At 40.7% G+C, this 20,264-nt stretch overlaps 1 protein-coding gene across 4 annotated transcripts in view; it reads left to right on the forward strand.

Annotated features, from left to right (window-relative positions):
- The first annotated feature begins 1,008 nt into the window (after positions 1 to 1,008).
- nsmfa (NMDA receptor synaptonuclear signaling and neuronal migration factor a) overlaps positions 1,009 to 20,264 on the forward strand; it is a 45,020-nt gene continuing 25,764 nt past the window's right edge. Inside the window, exons 1-4 of one of the 4 annotated variants that reach the window (XM_087843617.1) lie at positions 1,009 to 1,082; positions 1,949 to 2,157; positions 16,992 to 17,053; positions 17,342 to 18,277. In XM_087843617.1, the coding sequence (XP_087699743.1) occupies positions 2,087 to 2,157; positions 16,992 to 17,053; positions 17,342 to 18,277 (1,069 nt within the window). In that variant the 5' untranslated portion in view covers positions 1,009 to 1,082; positions 1,949 to 2,086. Of the gene's footprint in view, positions 1,083 to 1,851; positions 2,158 to 16,991; positions 17,054 to 17,341; positions 18,278 to 20,264 lie in introns of those variants that run through there. The other 3 variants (XM_006788737.2, XM_087843618.1, XM_087843619.1) reach the window with 3 other exon arrangements.

The raw sequence follows: 20,264 nt of genomic DNA on the forward strand, positions 1-20,264 counted from the left end.
CCTTGACTTCATGGCCATGTCATTATATCACAGGTTAACATTTAATCTTAGAATATTGTGTTTTTTAGACAGTTCTTAAAGATGGACAAAGTGTCAGGGCTCTGTGTGCGGCAGGCGGAGGTGAGGATCCAAACGCAGGACTCATGAAGCCAAATTTCAACAGAAAACCACAGCTTTATTGCTGGCAAAGCACTGAACAGAACAACAAACACTGAGAACCAGAAACAGAGGCATGATCTGATGGTATGACACGACAGAGAGCACAGGAACACACAGGGCTTATATAGACAGTGAGGTAATCGGGGAATGAGACACAGGAGGGAGACACAGCTGGGAGAAATTGGACTAACGAGACAGGGGAACAGTAGAACTGAACACACTCACATGAGACACAGACCTTCACAATAAAACAGGAAACAAGAACCCACTAGACAAAGACGCAGACAGAATACAACACATGCAACTCAAACAATACATGAAACAACAAATCCTTAAACATGGATAAACAGAAACATGAAACTAATAATAATCTATCATCATCACCACCACCACCACAAGCACTACAAGAGAATAAGAAAACAATCCATAATGCAAAAACACACCAAAATAACTGAAACACAGATTCATCATAAAACCCAACAAAGCACCAGAGAAACAAAGAACAATCCATCATTCAAAAATAAACCAAACCATAACAACTCAAAATACTGGGTCAAACTGACCCAGAACCGTGACAAAAAGGCCAATAGTATATATGAACAAAGTAAGATTCTTAATTGCTGGTATATTATCAAATCTATACATTCTATATCTAATATTTCCATTCATCATGAGAGAAGCTACACCCTGTACACCTCAGACTTTCAGTGTAACTCCAGGTCAGAAATATGATAATATTCTGCAGTATTAGATTAGATGTATTAGTGATGGATGGTGGTCTGGAAGGAATCATCTGCTTCTGAATGTGAATGAGACCAGAGACATGGTGATCGTCTTCAGAGGGAAGACAACGGCTATCCTGAGAAAGCATGTTGATATGGTGAGGTAGTATGGCATCCACGTTGAACTGGAAGACCAACACAGTAAGTGAAGTGTATGCAAAAAAAGCAAGCTGACATCCATCAATGTCTACAGTAAATGATGGAGATTTTCAGTCATTCAGGACTTCAGGACTTGTGGCAAGTGCAGTGTACTTTGCTGTTGTCTATGGGGGCAGATAATATTATCATTATTATTTTTACTATTATTGTTATTATTTCAACTGGTGTAACAAAAGAATTTAGCGAAAATGGGATAAATAAAGTATTTGGGGTATATACGAGTCCAATGGTCAACACAATTCAACTGCTGAATTTCAAAGTCATCTAAATGTAAAAACAGAATAAGAAGAAATAGAACAAAGCACACGCTAAAGCTCCAGTGGTATTATTAATTGAAGAAATATTTACAGAGCGCTGCAGTGCCTCATCCTGTCTTTGGTTGAGTAGGAGCCAGTTACAGCGTTTGTGTATGTGTGTGTTAGAGGGGGTGGATGGGGCTTTCACCAAAATGACCGTTTATGTAACACCAGGAAATAAATAAGTAAAGATACAGAGATCACAGTCCCCAAAAAGGAGCATTAGATGAATGCCAGAGGTGGAGGTGGATGACACCACTGTTGTAGATACACGGCTCCCCGCCTCCACCTTTGTGAGCACGATGAGGACGATGGTGATATCGCCAACCCAACAATCCTCCCATTGCATTTTTTTGATCAATGAGAAAGAGAGAGAGAAAGGGGGAGGGAGGGAGGGAGAGAGAGAGAGAGAGGGAGGTTTGGGTATTTTCAGCCTCACTCTGGCAGCTGTGCAGCTACCCCACGTACATGCTCATATCCGGAGAGAGACAGACAGAGTAAGAGAGAGAAAGAGAGAGAGAAGACTGACTTCCTTCTTTTTTTGCTCTGCAGACGCGTGCGTGACCTATCTGCTCCCGGATTTCCCTGCAACTTTTTGTTTTTCTTGCGATTTTTATACTGTTTTCATCGTCGCATTCCTCCTTCCTTTGGAATGAACTGTTTTCCTGCCTGCATCGTTTCCATGCCAGCATGGGAACTGCTGTGTCCAAGAGGAAGAATTTAAGAAACGATGCGATTTCTTCTGTGGCAGCAAAAGTTAGGTGAGTGACACTCGGAGCTCTCGGCTTATATCTCAGTGTTATAGTACCCTTAGGAAGTCTTGGCAGGTGTTTTAGCCTTCAGGTGCGAGCGACACGAAGTTCCCAGGTGTGACAGTTTTGCGTTTTGATGGATTACCACTGCGCTATCCTGGATATAGCCAGTCTGCCTTGTAATGCGCAGAGAGGCTCTTTGCGCTTTTGGTGGTTGCTTTTGGTGGTTGTCCCGCGTCTAGCTCGGAACGTGCACTGGGGCAAATATCGATTAAAGATCTCCCAAAACTGAACCTGTAATCAAAAATTGATTACGTGATTAGGATGGCTTCATGCAATTTCCCCATATCTGTGTTTTATGTAATGTAAACCTGCTGCAAGATGTTTGCTCCTGGCGCGTCGGAGTGTTTCTGGATGTTGTGAATGAAGCATCATTGTATAACCAAAGTCATGCAGAGGCAAAATGGGACTGCCGTGACTCAGAGTGTCCCTGATACATTTTCCCAGTTTGCCACCTCTTATTAGCCGCTATTTTTTTTTTTTTTTTTAATCCTGCTATTTGATTGTTACTTCAGTTTAACCAAAAACTGCCTTTCTGTCTGGCCGCAGAGAATCGAGAAAACAGTACAGCAATGAGGCGGCAGCCTTCACTCCGGGGTGGGCAAATGAGCCAGCTGTCGATTAATCAGTCACGGCAATCGATTCTGTCGTTGCACTAATCACCTATCACGACCAGTCATTGGGTCAATCACAGAGGGCATCACGGGAAAACGTCGGTTTTTTTGCAGGGTGGAAAAACAAGACTCAGACTGTTTGGCACGAGTCCAGCCCTTTAAAACCTATTAGGGACTCAGTCTGAGAGCCGTGCGTGTTTTAAACAGCCAGAACCGCATCCAGCTGTTGCAGCACTACGCAGGGGGAGTAAGGAGGCTGTATCAACGATGCTGCCTTCTTCCTCACATCTGCGAGGCTGCAGTTCGCTGGAAAGCACGTGTGCCTGTGTGTTTCATGTGTCCAGGCATCAAGCGCAGACAGGACGCTACAGTCCCACATGAGCTCGGAATACAAAGCAGCTCTCTGCTTCAGAGGGTGCCTCACAGCAGGGCCCAGTGTTTTTAATTCAGTCCATGAATGACCTTGACTTGTTCAGACTATAGCATTCACAGATGTGGGCTGATGTGTTGTTACGTCATTCTCTCAGGGTGTGTGTGCCTTCTTTACATTACACAACCATGCTTTTAGCGATGTTGCTTTTAGCGCAGTGTGTTTTTGTGTCTGTGTGCTGCCTTAAAACGAAGATGAGAATGTGATCCTCCTGCACGATTAGAAAATGGGCCCAGAGGAGATCCTGAGCAGGTGTTCCACTGTGAGACCCTGTGTGAGGAAAAGATAGCGTGCCCAACGCAGGGCTGCCACTCTTTTTCTTTCCCCCCCTTTGCGTCCACAAAGGGACTGCACAAACTGTTACATGTCTAACTCAACTGGTAGCCACACCACACACCACACACATGCTCCCCTCCTTCTTCACTCACATAAGCACAAACACTCAATTTCAGAGCTTATTTATTTATTTATTTTGACTAATAGAAGAATCCACCTCGCCTCCAGTATATGGGAAACAGAGTTGATTCACATCCAATATTTATCAGTCTTTCACCTGCACATAACCTCATGCATGAGGAAGTGAGAATTTAACAGAATTTAATAAAAGCGGCCCATTTCCATCTCTCTACTTGCACATGGTTACATGGATCCTATGTGTGTCTCTTCATACAGCTTTTCTTTTTTTGTTTGTTTGTTTGTTTGCTTGTCTGTTTTTAAGGTTATCTTTTGTGCATTTTGTGCTGATCTTGTATCATGTGCCATGCCAGAATAAGGGAAAGTTAAGCAGCGAGATGCAGATTTGTAACCGTGAGTGGGATTTAATACTTTCTCCCACTAAAATCTGTTTATTGTTAATTTATAGCAACATGAAGGAAGGAGACTTTGCTTATACATTTTAAATTACAGCAAATCAGACATGGTAACCTGGAGTTGGAATCAACCATATGGCATGCCTTCATGTTCCTACATGCTGGAAATGATGCTAGTAGTGAGGCTAGGTCAGGTGTGGGCAACTCCAGGCCTCGAGGGCTGGTGTCCTGCAGGTTTTAGATCTCACCCTGGGTCAACACACCTGAATCAAATGATTAGTTCATTACCAGGCGTCTGGAGAACTTCAAGACATGTTGAGGAGGTAATTTAGCCATTTGAATCAGCTGTGTTGGATCAAGGACACATCTAAAACCTGCAGGACACCGGCCCTCGAGGCCTGGAGATGCCCACCCCTGGGCTAGGTGCACTAACTATTCTTAATTTCCTGCAGACCCACCCTTACCTTAAATCAAGTGATGCTGATTCTTTATGGTTTTCAGAACCTTATAGGCAAATGACAATACATCTAAACTAAAGTCTGAGTCATTATCCTTCGCCAGCACAGAGTGGAAAAAGTAACTTTAAATATGCTTATTTTTTTCTCTTTCTCCAGCTCTTATACACTCCCCCACACATCTTTCTGAATTATAAATATCCCCCACTTTTCCTTTTACTATTTCCAAACCATCCCAGATGCCAGCCAGTCTATTTTAACTTCATTAAAACATTAAATTCATTAAATGAAACCTCCAGGGGCCTTTTAAGAGCCAGGTATAAATGTCAAGCTTACTTAAACATCTAGCAAACTCACACACTTTTTGTAATACACATAATTATTTATTGTTTTTTATCCTTTCTTGCATACAGCATCAGTCTGATGGAAGAATATGAAATGCCATAGACAAGCAGCGAAAGTTCTGGACTTTAACTTTAAGCTCACACTTGTTAACTAATAACAAGTGTGAGCTTGGTTGACAGTAAGACAATTTCCCATGGCCCCTTTTATTAAAACCAAGAAAGGGATTTTTCTCTAACTTAATTATTTCTTCTTGGCAAAACCTGTCACTCTGCTAGTGCTTTACATTGTTCCCTTTAACTAGGAATGCCTTCCAAAGGACTGGCCAAATTAAAAGGTGACGTGGTGATAACAGAAGGACACAAGAGTGATGACAAATGTTGCAAGGAACCACAATACAAAACATTTACAATATCCAAAATAAAAAAACAAAAGAATCCATTGGCTGTGATACCTAAGTGGAGCTGATAATGTGTAACTATGGCGAAATCTGTAATGCTTAAAGATCATATGTTATTTTCATGTTATTCATTCCTTATGACTTATGAACTCATTTGTGATTTTTGGAGAATCACATTGTAATAAAAACCTACAAATTTCAAACTCATAGCACCAGAAATCAGTTACAGTTATCCTTAACAAACAATAGATGTTTGCAGTGTGTTTCTTGGCAGTCAGTGCAACAACTGTTAAGACATTTTAGTCTGTACCAAAGTGGTGGACAGACTGGCATTCGTGTCCTCACAGCCATGCCATTAGCATAGCTAAAAAGAAGAAAAATATGGTGAGTTTTTAATCTGTTAATAGGTGTGCCTGATTGGAAAGCATGCACGAAGATATTTTCCTCAAGTGATCTCTTTTGTCTTGAGATATGAGGAGGCGTTAGAGGTCTGAACGCTACTGAAGAGACACTGGCTTCTTGTACCCGATGCTCGACAGTGCCTGTGTCATCTTGTGCATGCTTATGGGTTTCTGTTATGAAACAGGTCACACTCTCCTCTCCAGCAGCTTCGGTGAGGTAGCTAGTGACAGAGAGTGAGGAGGGAAAGAGAGAGGGGGACAGATTACCTCCTATGTACACACCAGAATTCTGCGACACTGAGCGAGGAAAGAAATGCTTTGATCTGTCGATCAGCCTAAGAGGAAGGCTGTGCTGTGGTTCGGCTGAAGGGCAGTGGACAACAGCTTTCACAGAGCTCTGAGAGTGTGGAAAATGGACTGAAAGATGAAAGACCTTTTTTTTTTTCTTTTTCCAGACTGATGCAAATGAAACATTGTGTCTTAGTTTGTGGAGGACAGTCAGGTGGCCTGCAGTCACTCTGTTATTGGGGGCCAGCGATGTTGCATAACTGTTAGAAATTTATTTTTTTTAAAATTTCGATTTATTCAAACGCCGTGGAAAGACTGCCTCCTAAGTTTTATAAATCTGATTGTGTTTTGGGCAAAATCATGCTTCGTTGTGCTTTTGCTTATGTTTTTCTCATCTGCTATAAATTATGCACTCCGTGTTTTAAATGTATTCTTACTACTTTATTCATACTCATTTGAGTGAAAGAAATCGCTATAATATCCACTGTATCTTGACCTCCTTTCACTCCTGCTTTGTTCAATTTGTGTTATTTGTTCATTAAATATGCTGAATGATTCCCATTTTATTCATTACAGTCTGAATAATCATACGCACTCCAGCAATGCTGTGTGTGGTCTGTGACTGCCATTCCGTATTTAATATATCTTAATAAATTAGGAAGCTTAATTTGCTTATTATCAAGGTTACAGGTTACAGGGGAATAGCACCACAACAAGTTTGTACTGTAAATTGACCTCAAGTGAAAATTGTTCAGTATGGGAATAGATTGTAGTAGGGAATTGTGTTTGAGCATGCCTGCTTAATGTCATGCAATCTAGAACAGATTTCAACAGAATTTCCAGAAATTTTGTGAAAGAAAATGCAGTTCTATTTTGAAAAATTTGCCCCATTCTCAATGCTCTGCCTGTTCCACAGCAGCTTATATTAAAGATCTGGATTTCAAGCTTTTACTGTGCGTACTTTGTCATGTGTTTGGGTCCTCTACTTCTGAGTGAGGAACTCAGGTCTTATCCATCCCATGCTGTGGTGAACCTTTCTTTCAAAACATTTATATTTTTATTTTGGTTCACAGCTATTCTTGATCAATCTTTGTTTGGTGTTGGATGTATTCATGTAAGTGGAAGTTGGAAGAGAGGTGCCGTCAAATTAAACTATTTATGATTGATAGATTGCAGATAAACGAGATACAAATGGAACGTGCGTGAGCAAGGGTTTTTCTGTGCTCAATGTCTGTTATGAATAAGATGTAAATACACTGTTGGAGGTAATCATATGATTGATGTTCACGTGATAATCCTGGGACTATTTTATAAGAGACTTCTGATTTTGTCTTTTTCGCTTAGCAGAAGATGATTTTAGTTGAATTGTGATTATTTATTTACTTGTTTTTTCCCCATTTCTGTTCAAATTTCCTCTTAATGTCATGGCTAAATGAGATACCGAAACATAACATAAGCTTCTGGTGATGGGGGTTTTTTTTGTCTTTTTATTATTATACTTTGTTTTTCTACTGTCACAAGTGAAAATATACAGTGGGAATAAGCTCTCTGTGCCCGCTCTGTAAAAAAAGGTCAGCGTTAAATATGTGTTAGCTGCTGCAGAAAAACACTGCTGTGTGGGAATCAGTGTCATCATTCAACACCGTATGTGGTTGTGGTGCTTCAGCCTCTAGTGTACTGACATTTTAATCAGATCCCTCCTCAATGCTTGGTTCCCACCTGTCCCATAAAGCATTGCACCTTTAAGACTGCAATTAACATTCCCATGTCCCTTCAATAGGGACATGGGAATGTGCAACAAGTTCCTCAACAGGTTCTCATCACCTCGTGTGTGTGTGTGTGTGTGTGTGTGTGTGTGTGTGTGTGTGTGTGTGTGTGTGTGCATGCTATCCTGCATGTGTGTTCTGTGAAACAATTCAATTAGTGCATCTGAGAGGAGGATTTGATTAAGAGGCATTAAGGAATCTGTTTCCTTGGCAGCCGATTGCTTACGGTGGATGGAGAGACACCCAGAGGAGACATCAGCTCTGATGATATTCAGACCAGTGGGAACACTGCCAGGGGAGACCTTTCAGCCATGGCAGGGGATATGGTCACTGTGTTAAATGATGTCAGAGTCCACAGAGGAACGAGGCACATTAGATATGGGTCAATAATATGAATGAAATGCTGCATCATTGCTGTAAAGAACTGTAAGCAAGTTCTTTAATCTTGTAGGTCCTTAGGGATCCATTTTATAGCCCTGCAGATAAAGGTCAGGGTTATAGCTTAAATATGAGAAAGAACACAATTGAAGGAAATTGTTTCAGTGAATGATCACAGATTTATTTTCTTCTATTTATCATTTTTGTTTTGGATTTTTGTTGGTTGTATTAATTTAACCCTTCATATCGATGTCATTTCAAGATGGAAAAATGAGAAAAGCCATTTTATTAAAGAACAAAGCACATAAGAAGTGTAAGAAGGTTAGGGATATCTCTCAATATTCATTCTATCCTTCAAAGCATTAAATAAATCTCATTAAAAAGCTAGCATTATGTTTCTAAACAATTAATTGGACCATTTGAAAACAGTTTGTAACAGATATATGAAGACTCAGAAGTAGAGGACCCAAACACATGACAAAGTACGCACAGTAAAAGTTGAAAAGTCGAAATCCAAATATTTAATATAAGCTGAGATCACAAAAAAATGTCAGCAAAAAATAAAAAAATAGAAACAAGCGGAAACTGGAGAACACTTAGTTACTACAGTAAGGCCAAAGTGATCTGGCAAGCAAGAAAGAGAAGCTGTGGTGTAGATAGTATACACAGGTGAGTAATTGGCTGATTGAGAACATGTATTTGGGAAAAACTCCCTAAGGATGGTAGTAATATCCAGAAGTCTGGGCCACCCCTCATTTTTTTTAATATTTTGTTTCCAGGGAGCCAGACTTTTTCTGAATCCACAAAAATGGCAAGGATAACACATGTGACAGGCATAAAATAATATGTTTGAATCAGCAAGGTGATTCCCAATGAGCTCTTAGTTGAAAACTTGGCATTTCTTAGCATGGTGTGCAGTGTGTCCTTAACAAAACTGAGGAAACTGGAACAATGTTGGATAAAAGAAAACGTGATAGGCCTAAAAAAAATTACCCACTGTTCATCTGTATCTGACTGTCAGATACAGAGTAATAGCATCTGAGAGTCATGTCCTCAAGAAGTAGGAAACAATCCACCAAACACCTGACACTGAACCTGAGTAATGCATCTGTCGCTGTAGCTAATCCAGATATTGTTCATTGAAGCCTCATCAGAAATGGTCTAGATGCAAGGATACTTCTCTCCAGAAGCTATTCTTAAGGAAGGGAAACAGGGAGGAAAGGCTTAGGTATGCTGGGTTACACAAGAACTGGACTAAATCAGTGGCAGCAGATGTTATAGTGAATCCAAATTTGGGATTTCTGATTCAAATTATCATCGAAATGTACAGAGGACGTCAGAAGAGAGGTACAACAGTCAGTGATACTGGGGATATTGTCAAAATTAAGAAGTGATCCACCATGAAATACCTCCTAGAAAGCATCTGATTGCCAAAGGCTACTTTTTTCTTCATGCCGGTGATCCCAGACACACTGCCAACCCAGTACGATCACATTGACACACTATCAGTCATGGATTGGCCTCCCCAGAGCCCAGACCTGAACGTTATTGAATCAGTGTCGCGTCATTTTCAAAGATAACGAAGCAAGAGGCAGCCAACATCCAAAGAAGTGTTTGGAATGTCCTTCAAGAAGCCTGCAGAACTATTCTTCAAGATTGCTTGAAGAAATTAGAAGAAAGGTTGCCTTAGAAAATTCATGCTGTGTTGAAGAATAAAGGTGGTCATACGAAATATTGACTTTCAAGCTCATTAGCGCTGTACAGACTCAATTTCTGTCTTGTATACTGTATTTCCATGTATGCTTGCACACGTTTTAACAAATTTCTGCACCTTTTTCCCATTTTCCTAGTAAAATATAGAAAAATAGGGGTGACTCAAGAGTTTTGCACTGCACTCTAATGTAACACTGTTTTTGCAAGTGTTACATTAGAGATTACAAAAACTCTCTCTGTTCCACACAATCTGTTTATTTAATTATATTACTGAAATACAGCCAGTTACTTGGAAGAGTGTGGATTGCTTGTTTGGCGCCTATCCAAGAGTGAGTGGACATTTTAACTATTGACAGGAGGAACCGAAGCAGGAAAACATTTGACTGACAGTCTTCATCGCGTAGGTGTAAGTGCACCCTGAACAAAAAGAAACGAGCCGAGAAAAGAAAAGTCAAACAACAAGTGGATAACGTAGGTCTAATATAGGCAGTACTGCTCCTCCAGCTGCACCCATTAGTAAGTGATTACACATTGTTCTCTCTAGATCCATGAAAAGTGCTGAGGTGTATCTTCCTGTTGTTGAGAGTCCTTTTATGTGCCTGAAGTGGTTAGTGGAGTTTCTGACAAAATGTATTCAAGAAGTGGAGTGTGTGTAAGTGGTGTCTGACTCATTCATCTGGTGTAATACGTACACTACACATGACCTGCTTATTTCTAGACACAAAGTACAAAAAAAAATGCTCAGATTCAGTCTGACCTGCTCACTCAGAAGAAACTGAAAAGATGACCAGATAATATGCAGCACCTTAAGGTTTCATGTTGTACCCACAGAAGTTTACATAACAGGAATAAAGCTGCTCTTGGAATTGTGCCCTTTTTAATTCAGAAAATGGCCCCAAAAAGTCCTTACAACAGCCTCCCTAAGTCATTAAGGGTGCATATGAAAGAGATTTTGATGAATGGATCAGCAAAATGTCAGACCTTAACAAAGGAGATTACGGTTTGCCTCTCATTCCCTACGTAATGTTACAGGAACCATGACAACAAATGTCCCTTTTTCTCACCAAAGTAGTCATTTTAACCCAAACCAACATGTTTAAACAATCCAAGCTAAGTATTTATTTTTAGTGCAGTTGTATTATGAAAAAGATTTATTGTTCTACTGAACAGAAGAATTGAATAATGAGATCAGAGTACTGGCGGGGTGCAAACAAGGCGATTTAGTCATTTACAATTGAGGACAGCTGAAGACAGGAGTTGGTGTCGTGTTCAAGGATGCATGGTCATCTTATTAAACATAATTTGACCTTTGAAAATGCGGTTTCCAACATCATCTTTCAAACAACATGGACAACAAGTACTTAAAGAGCTGAAAATATTGAACAGACACAAAAGAATGGCCCATTAGTCCAGGCGATGCTGCATTTTCAGGTATCTAGATTCAGTGTATGACAGTCAGTCATAGCTGACTGACGGGTGCTGCTTTCTGGTGTCATTTCGGCTTGCAGTGTGCCCCTTGATTTCTCTAGCCTGGTGTGAGGGGGCAGCCACACGGCCTGATTGGTGACATGATTGTATGAGTGGGTCAATCTTTGTAGCTGTTTCGGTGATGCAATAGTGCAGGAGCACAGAGATTTGCAGGTGGTACTGAGAGAAATACTGCAACAGGCTGAAGATATAAGAGATTCAGTAGAAAACTTTGAAGAAAATCTCTGCAATCACTTTGATTTCTGTTTCAATTTTTGCTATTCCCACCCAAGTAAGGATTTCTTTCTCTGAGTTGCCAGTCAATGGTTACAGGGCTGTCTTGGTGTGATAATTTGGACAAACAATTGCAAGTGCATCAACCATAATCACAGCTTAAGGTACCAAACGGTGATGTGCATAAGTATGCAAGACATGGTTGATGCAACAGGGAAAACAGACACAAGTGATGCTTTTTGCTTACTTTTCAGCATTGCATCTCACCAAGCAGGCAACAACATAGCAGGATGTCAACCATTTTCATGTTGTTGTCTCCTAAGCTGCAGAGTCAATGAAAACAGATGCTCTGACGCCTACCTTAAGCATCTGCACACACAGTAGCGTACTACATTAGTTAGTATGACAATTGTTGAAATTGAAAGAGTTTTATTGTAAATAAAAAACACTGATGTCATTGTTTCATGACTTTTCAGCTACTGTGTGTGTTTTGCAAACTAATTAGATGCTTAGTATGGAGCTGTGATGCATACTCTGCTACATGTGCTCCAGAGAGCACTGACAGTGAAATGTGATGGCACCATTTTTAAATCAAGCCTCATTTTCTGAATCATGTTTTGTAAATGCATAGTTATGTGGACATATATTAGATAGCATATGGTTTACATGTTTTGGCAAACCAAAAGTTGCTGGTTCATTTCCACTCAGAGGCAAAATAAACCAGGAAGGACACCTAGAATTAAAAACAAATGAACTGCCAAATGAAACATTTAGTTTCCTAATAATATATAATATGTCCTGCAAAACTGATATAATGGGCCAATTCACAAACATTGCCTTGCCAGGCACAAATTTCTACTCGACCTCTTGGGTTTAATGTCACCTCAAGCAGTCCATCACTGTCAGACAAATTAACCTGATTGGAGTCAGTCCAGGACATTGGATTGAACCCGTGCCATCCTTGCTACTTTATTTTATTGCATACTTAAGCTGCCCCTTAAGAAATGAAATCACACAAAAGATGTTTAGTTTTGTGGCTGCACCTTCAAACTGAGTCTGCCATCCTTTTTCATCTTTCAGTCTCTCACAGTCCTGTCTTTCTATCCACCTGTCTTTCCTCAGGTTTAGTCTTCTTTCATTTTTAATATGGTCAAATTTTTCTACACTGCTCTTCCTCTCAGCTGTAATCACTTCCCTGCTCCTCAGAATCTCCCCTCCCTAACTTGTCTCTTTCCCCAAAACCCGGTCACATGGCTGAGAGCATGCAGGACGAATTTCATATCTAACTGTCAAGCTCTTCCTTTCCCTTCCCTTCATCATTTTTCGCCGGAGACTATTTATCAGTTGCTACCTCACTGCCCCCATGCTGTGCTCACGTATCACATATGAAGCTGGTGCAAAAATGTGAATATAAGACGGCACTGTACAGAGAAAGGTTTTGTGTAGTGGATGATTGAGAGACGTTCTGCTCTATCCATTTCCAGCTCTGTTTCCTCTCATGTATAATGGATGATGCGTGCCTCTTGCACCATTGTTTGCTGATTCTAATCAGAGTGCCCAGCCTGTTGAATTATAAAACAGGTGGGCCAAATGAAAATGTATCAGAGGTTCTGAGGGACACCTGCTGATTAAAGTATAGACTACATTTATCACAAGTGTCCTTAATTGTGATTGCTGTTACTGCAGGCACACACAAACTAAAACATTTCTTTTTCTTAATGCCCTTAAGTACCATTAGACTCACATGTCCGTATGCAAGCACATGCACACGCAGCTTTATGCCCATTACAACTGAAGAAGTCGGGGGTTTCTGAGAAGAAGTTGCTGTAGCAGAACTGCAGCGGCATGGTGAGCTATTTTTAGAAATGTAGTGAAAGGAGCTGGTTGGTGACACAGCACGTGCAGAGCCTTAATCCTCAACAACACCCCCAAACTCTCAAAGGTTTGGTTTACATTAGCTGCAGTTTTAACCATTGACAGTAAACAGTGTAGAAGCCAAAAGACTCTGCGGTCACAGAAGAAACATTTGAAATTACCGGTTAATTTGTTCTGTGTGAGGTTTTGTTTTGCAGTAAAAACTTGTTGAACTGAGGTCTGTTCATCCATCCATTCATCATTTCTTCCATTTATGCAATTCAGGGTTTTGGTTTGTGCTAGAGCTTATCCCAGCTGTCATAGTGCAGACAGGCACGTGGCACAGGGAGAACAGGGAAACTACAAACAGCTGGATTCAAATACAGTGCTAACAACCGCACCACCTTTCTCCAAATCCCCAGCGAGGAAAGGCCTGGGTCAGAGGCATACACATACTACTGAGCCCTCATCAAGCTGATAAAAAGTTCACGCTTCAAAATTATTTAGCAGTGACCAATACAAAAACATCTAGTGTGAATTTAATTGAGATAAAGATCAGCACTACAGCATCTGCAAACTCTTATCATATAAATTACCTGACCCTGAGACAGCCCTCAGTTATGCTGCAATAGGCCTAGGCTGCTGGAGGTTACCCATGATGCACTGACTGTTTCTTCTTCACTTAACTCTTTTCAGTCTCTGTGTGTTTATATGCCACTCTGCATTAAATTAAAACAAGTTATTATTCATCTCTGGCTCTCTTCCACAGCATGACCTAGTCCTGTCTTCCCCCCCTCACCATCCCCGAGCCTGGTTCTGCTGGAGGTTTCTTCCTGTTAAAAGGAAGTTTTTCTTTCCCACTGTCGCCAAAGTGCTTGCTCATAGGGGGTCATATGATTGTTGGGCTTTTCTCTGTTGTCTTTGTATTATTGTAGGGTCTTTACCTTACAATATACAACACCTTGAGGCAACTGTTGTGATTTGACATTATATAAATAAAACTGAACTGATTTTTTTTTTTAATTGTTAGTTATTATTAATCTCTGACTCTCTTCCGCAGTGTGTGGAAGCCCGAGTTTTGTTCCTGTTGAAGGGGAGTTTTTCCTTCCCACTGTCACCAAGTGCTTGCTCTTAGAGGGTTGTCTAATTGTTAGACCTAAACAGTATAAAGTACTTTGATGTTGAATTAAATTGAATTGAATTAACTTCAATTAAATTTCTTACATTTACTTTTGGTCCATGCTCACCTTTAGTGACTGAATGTCACATTAGTAGGGGCTGCCTCCAATATTCTTATATCATAAGATAAATATATGAAATAATGATGATATAATATATTTAAACATTTTCTCAGATTAACACTCAGAAACCTATGCAATTCCAAATAGTGTACTACTTACATTTGGTTCAAAAAAGATGCTCAGCATTAAAACATGTCTGTTTTTCTTATATGTTACCAGCACAGAAGAGGATTTAGTTCATAGCACCCAAGGACCAAGGAGATAAGTGATCTATTTGAAAGACAATATCCCAGTACAGGGGATTGGGTTAAACATAACCATTAGGAAGATCACTTATGTCACTTTGGTTAAAGATGGGATTATATGTTGTTTTCTGCTCCCAGTTTTTTAATTGAGGCTCCCAATCTTGTGCTGATCAATGAGTAATGAGGTAATGAACACAAATGTTGTATTTCCCTTCTATCATGTGAAGTTTGGCCATTTAATAACACAATCTTCTTCTTTTGCACTGTTCTATTAGCAATATAATAGAGTACTATCAAAACCCACTGTATGTGGAAAATGTGCATTAATTTGTACAACCACGCTTTCTATTTCTTTATTTATTCCAGTTTTTGCACATCACAGCAATGGAAGGAGGCTGAAGGGATGTGGATCAGAACACATATTATCACAATTATATGGTTCTATGCTCGGGTCAAACTTAAGGACAAAATTGTTTTATAGTTTTTAAGGTTTACAGATATCTAGAGGTGAGAATATGTACAGGAATATTAACTTCTCTTACTGGACTGCAAGTTATTTCACTTACATTGCTTACATTTCAGTATGGCAGGCCCTAGAATATGCCTATATAGAACAGCTATAAACAGGTCAGGTTTTATCATTAAATGGAAAAGTCAGGTTTGTCAGACAGGTTTGTTTTTGTGCATTGTCTCAAGAGGAGCCTTGAGGGTTAAAGGAGTGAAAGAGCACAGAGTGCACTAAGAATACAGAGCTGTGTCTCAATAAGAAACTGTGTGAGAGAAGTGTTTTCACTGCACTCCGGCTCTTTCTGTGATGGAGATTGTGTGAGTCAGTTTGTGTATGTGTGTGTATGCTTACTGTGCTGGACAGGCTTTAATAATTGACGGTGGTGCCGGGTGGAGGTGTACACCCACAGATTCTCCTGCATACAAGGAATTCTTCAGCACAGATACGTCAGCAGTTAGCTGTATTGGGAAAGCATAACCACTAGGAGCATTTGGGCTGCATTGTTCAATTAGTGCTAGTATAAGTAACTAGTATGATAGTATAACTGATATTGATATTGTGAACACATCAGATTATTATTTAAAAAGTAGAATATAATATGCATAATGCTTCCATTTTAGAGATAAACTCCGCATTTAAAGTCTGCATACAGTCAGCTGACAGTGTTCAAGTAAAATCAATACATTAAAAACATTAAGCACTTAAATGGGCTGAATTATAGATCCCTTAATAGAGCAGTAGGTGGTGTCTTTTTCATCAGGCTTGCTGTTGGAAAGCTGAAACTATAAACAGCATATTTCAAGAGCTTAGCCGGTGGTTTGCTCGTATAGTAAAAACTACTACAGTGGTATTTTCTTCTTACACAGTAACTCATTGTAAGCATACAGTCTTTAACTCACTTCTCATGTCCTCTCCTCTGTCATTCCTTGTAGTTATCACTGCAGTACATTTCTCCAGAGTACCTTTACTGACACTGAAAGAACATCTTTGTCTCTCTCATCCCTTTTCCGTTACACAGAATCACTAGAGGAACATTAGCAGGTCAGTGTCAATCAACCGTGAGATCTGGGACTATTATTTTTAAAGGGAAGCCCTCCTTGGTATTTAATTTTTGCTATATGTGGCTAAATGGGTATCTGTAGAGTGTTGTAACCTGCAAAGAGTTGTGAGTAAAAGATGAACCTGTTAGCATCTATTTTTGCTTCTACCAGCACATTAACAATCTTCGTCTGTTGCTGTCAAGGTCAAGTATTCACAGATATAGTAAGTGCAGCCACAGTGTAACAAAAAAATCCCAGCACATCCACAGTCTGCCGTCTGCAATTACACCTATCAATGCAAACTGAGGACCCACTGAGAAATTAAGTCGCCCTAAAACAGTCCTTCACTCTCTCTCCTCCTGTTGTCTCAAACTCTGTCTCCCTCAGGCTGGGGTTGCCTGGAGCGAGGAGATAAAACAGCTCCATCTTAATCTGTGGGTGGCACAAGCCTACAAAGAAGGCAATTAGGATTATAATTTACAATTCCCTTGCCCTTCTCTCCTCTCTCTCCCCTTTCTCTTCTTTCCCACTCATACCTCCTTTCCACCCATGATTTAATGTCTTTATGTGTGTCGCGTATGTGTGTGTGTCCCCACAGAGCAGCGCGAGCATTTGGAGAGTACCTGTCCCACACACACCCTGAAAACCGAAACGGATCAGGTCAGCGTCTCTGCCATCCTGTCATTTGTCCATCCCTCTATCTCCCCTGTGTGTATTCCTTTATGCTTTTAGTTCTTTTCTCACCTCATCCTCTGCTGAAATGCCAGGAAGCACTCATTGGTGTGTCACGATGACAGCTGATAACCAAAGAAAGATGATTATCCACTGTGCCAGCTTGTCATTTTTTCCCACTTTTTCTGTTTTCTTGCTCTTTAGCACCTTGGTATATTTCTCATTCTTTAGCACTTTTAGTTGTCTTTATAACCATCTTCGTTTTTCAAATTCTAGCTCATCTTCTGTGTGAAACCTTGGTGGGTCCTGACCCGGAGTCGCCAAGTGACACATTTGGCCCCAACAACAACAACCACCTCCATCCCTGCTCCGAAACTAAGGGCTGTGAGGACAAACAGGAGACCAGCCTAGTGACACAGCCACTGGGCTTACTCCAGCCAACCCCATCTTCTATCACACTTTCTAACAAGGCACCAGCACGATTGTCCCTTGAACGCAGCTTCTCAGTGGAGGAAGACCAGCAGAAGTGTGTGGAGTGTACACTGCAGCCTTCACGTGTGTACACCATCACCACCCAGCACGGTATGCTGATGAGCGCCGGCCAGGGCAGCAAGGAGAGCCTCGAACTGGACGTCCTAAAGGAGAAGTCGGGGAGCAGTGGGGTAGGATCTAGGGGTGGTTCGATCCAGCCTTCCAATTCCCCTTCCTCCGCCTCATCGTCTCCAACCCAGTACCATCGCGCAAGCAGTGGCCGTGGTGCCAGCAGCTGTGGCAGCCACCATCACAGCAACCATCACCATAGTATGCACCATCATGGAAACCACCACCACCACAATATCTCGAGCATGAATCCACCTTCCAGCAGCGGAGGAAGTAGTGCGGCAAGTGGAAGCAGCAGTAGCAACCAGCAGCCGCAGCTAACCGCTGCAGGCTCTCACTCTCATCATGCATCACACCACCACACCCACCATCATCATCACCTGTCTCAGCCTCCACTGCAGACCTCGGTCAGCGCCCACAACATTCGTAGCTGGGGCGAAGGTGGAAAAGGGGAGGCGGAGTGTAGCGGGTTGGCTTGTGAGTCGTGCAGTACTGCTCCCTCTCGAAGCCAGGGTTCCCTGGACCTGGAGAGTGCATCGAGAGAGGCAGGCAAGCAGCACCGACGCCTAGAGCGGATGTGGAGTGTGGACCGGATGACTGGGCTGGAGAGAGGTGAGAGGGTTCAGGACACAAAGGAAGGTAGAGGCTCAAAAGGCACAAACAAGTGGGGGGGAGGGTAGTGTAAGGTTCTCCATAAAGCCCTGTGGCTGGAATGGGTATGGGACCAGAGATGAAATAGATTTTTTAGATCTTTTTTCAGTTTCATGTAGTTATTTCTTATGTTTACTGTCCAAGCTGCTAAATACACTTTTAATTTGACATACGATGTATATAATTAAGTCAAACTAACAGAATCAATAGAAGAGTATATTTTCTCTGTGAAGCAAATAATAGTAATTATTAATATTTTACATTTTTAGTAAACTTTAACAGTGATGATGTTTTGTATATAAACCAATAAGAATAGCTACTTAAACATTCATTTCAATTCAATTCAGTTTTATTTGTATAGCACCAAATCACAACAACAGTTGCTTCAAGGCACTTTATGCTGAAAGTTAAAGCGTCTTTATTAGTACAAAGAAGCAGAAAAAATCATAATAAAAAAAGAAACTACAGTACAGTGCAAAACTCTTGAGCCACTCCTTATTCCTTAATATTTTGCTAGGGAAAATATAAAATTGGTGCAACAAGTTATAGAAACATGTGCAAACATACATGGCAATATGGTATATAAGGCAACAATGTTTGTACAATTCTTGATATGACCGCCTTTATTCTTCAACATAACCTGAACTCTCTTGGGAAAGCCTTCTTTGAATTCTTTAAGCAGTCTTCAGGAAAAGTTCTCCAGGCTTCTTGAAAGACATTCAAAGCTCTTCTTTGGATGTCAGCTGCCTTTTGTTCCGTTCTCTGTCAAGATGATCCCACTGTGTGTCAATAATGTTGAGGTCTGAGCTCCAGGGGGCAATCCATGACTGATAGTGTTTCATTGTGTGCTTTTCTATCCAGACATTCAGGTATACAGTTTGCAGGGTGTTGGCAGTGTGCTTGGGATCACTGTCATGCGGAACAATGAGGCCAATGCCAATTAGCTTTCCAGATGGTATTGCACTGTGGCTAAAAATGTACTGGATTTCAGAATTCCATCAATTTTGATAAGATCTCCAACACTGGCTGAAATGAAGCCCCAAACCATGACAGAGCCCCCACCGTGTTTTGCAGATGGCTGTAGACACTCCTCTTCTGTCTGATTTTAACTTTTTTCCCCTGCCTGTTTCCATGACTTTAAAATACTGTTGATCTGATTTAGATAGGGCTTTTCTTTTTTTAGGCCTCCTATTGCCTATGATGTTCTCCACTTGTCCAGTTTCTTAAATTTTCAATGACACGCTGCAAATTTTCAACAAATTACACTTGTCTCGGTGTACAAAATACTATTTGTAGATCCAGCTAAAGAAATGGAAACTAACATGGTCTTTTGGGCAGGCTTCTTGTAATAAAGTGCCTAAAAGATTGAATTTAAAGTTATCTGAATAAAATTGTCTCTTATGTGCAGCTCTGGTTCATTACTTATGTGCCTTTTAATGTTGGGGTGATGAATAGATCAATGTTAAGTGGCTTAACAAACAACAATAAAGCATTCCTCTGAAATGATCAAGTATAAGCACTGGACTGAAAAAAGAGAGAACTATTGTTCAAGACCACTCTAAAAATTACAACAAATTCTTGGAAGCAAAATATAAAGAAAATGAGGATTGGCTCGAGACTTCTCCACAAAAATTCATCTTTTTAATTCATGATGTTTAAAGGACAGCACAGTGGTGCAGCGGTTAGCACTGTGGCCTCACAGTAAGAAGCTTCTTGTCTTCCCTTTCATGTAGAGATTTGATGTTCCCCCTGTGCCTACATGGGTTTGTATCCAAAGTCCAAAGACATGCTTGTTAAGTTAATTGGTGATTCCAGCTTGAGTGTGTGGTTTGATGAATAGTTAAGAAAATGGATGAGTGAATGAAGGATGTTATAGCGATGAAAAATAGTGCAAATGTAGGTTAAAAAATCACTAGTAAAACACACCTTTGGTAGATTTCACGAAAAT

This window comes from Neolamprologus brichardi, chromosome 7 (genome assembly GCF_056152115.1).
Source record: "Neolamprologus brichardi isolate AB-2024 chromosome 7, ASM5615211v1, whole genome shotgun sequence".
NCBI lineage: Eukaryota > Metazoa > Chordata > Actinopteri > Cichliformes > Cichlidae > Neolamprologus > Neolamprologus brichardi.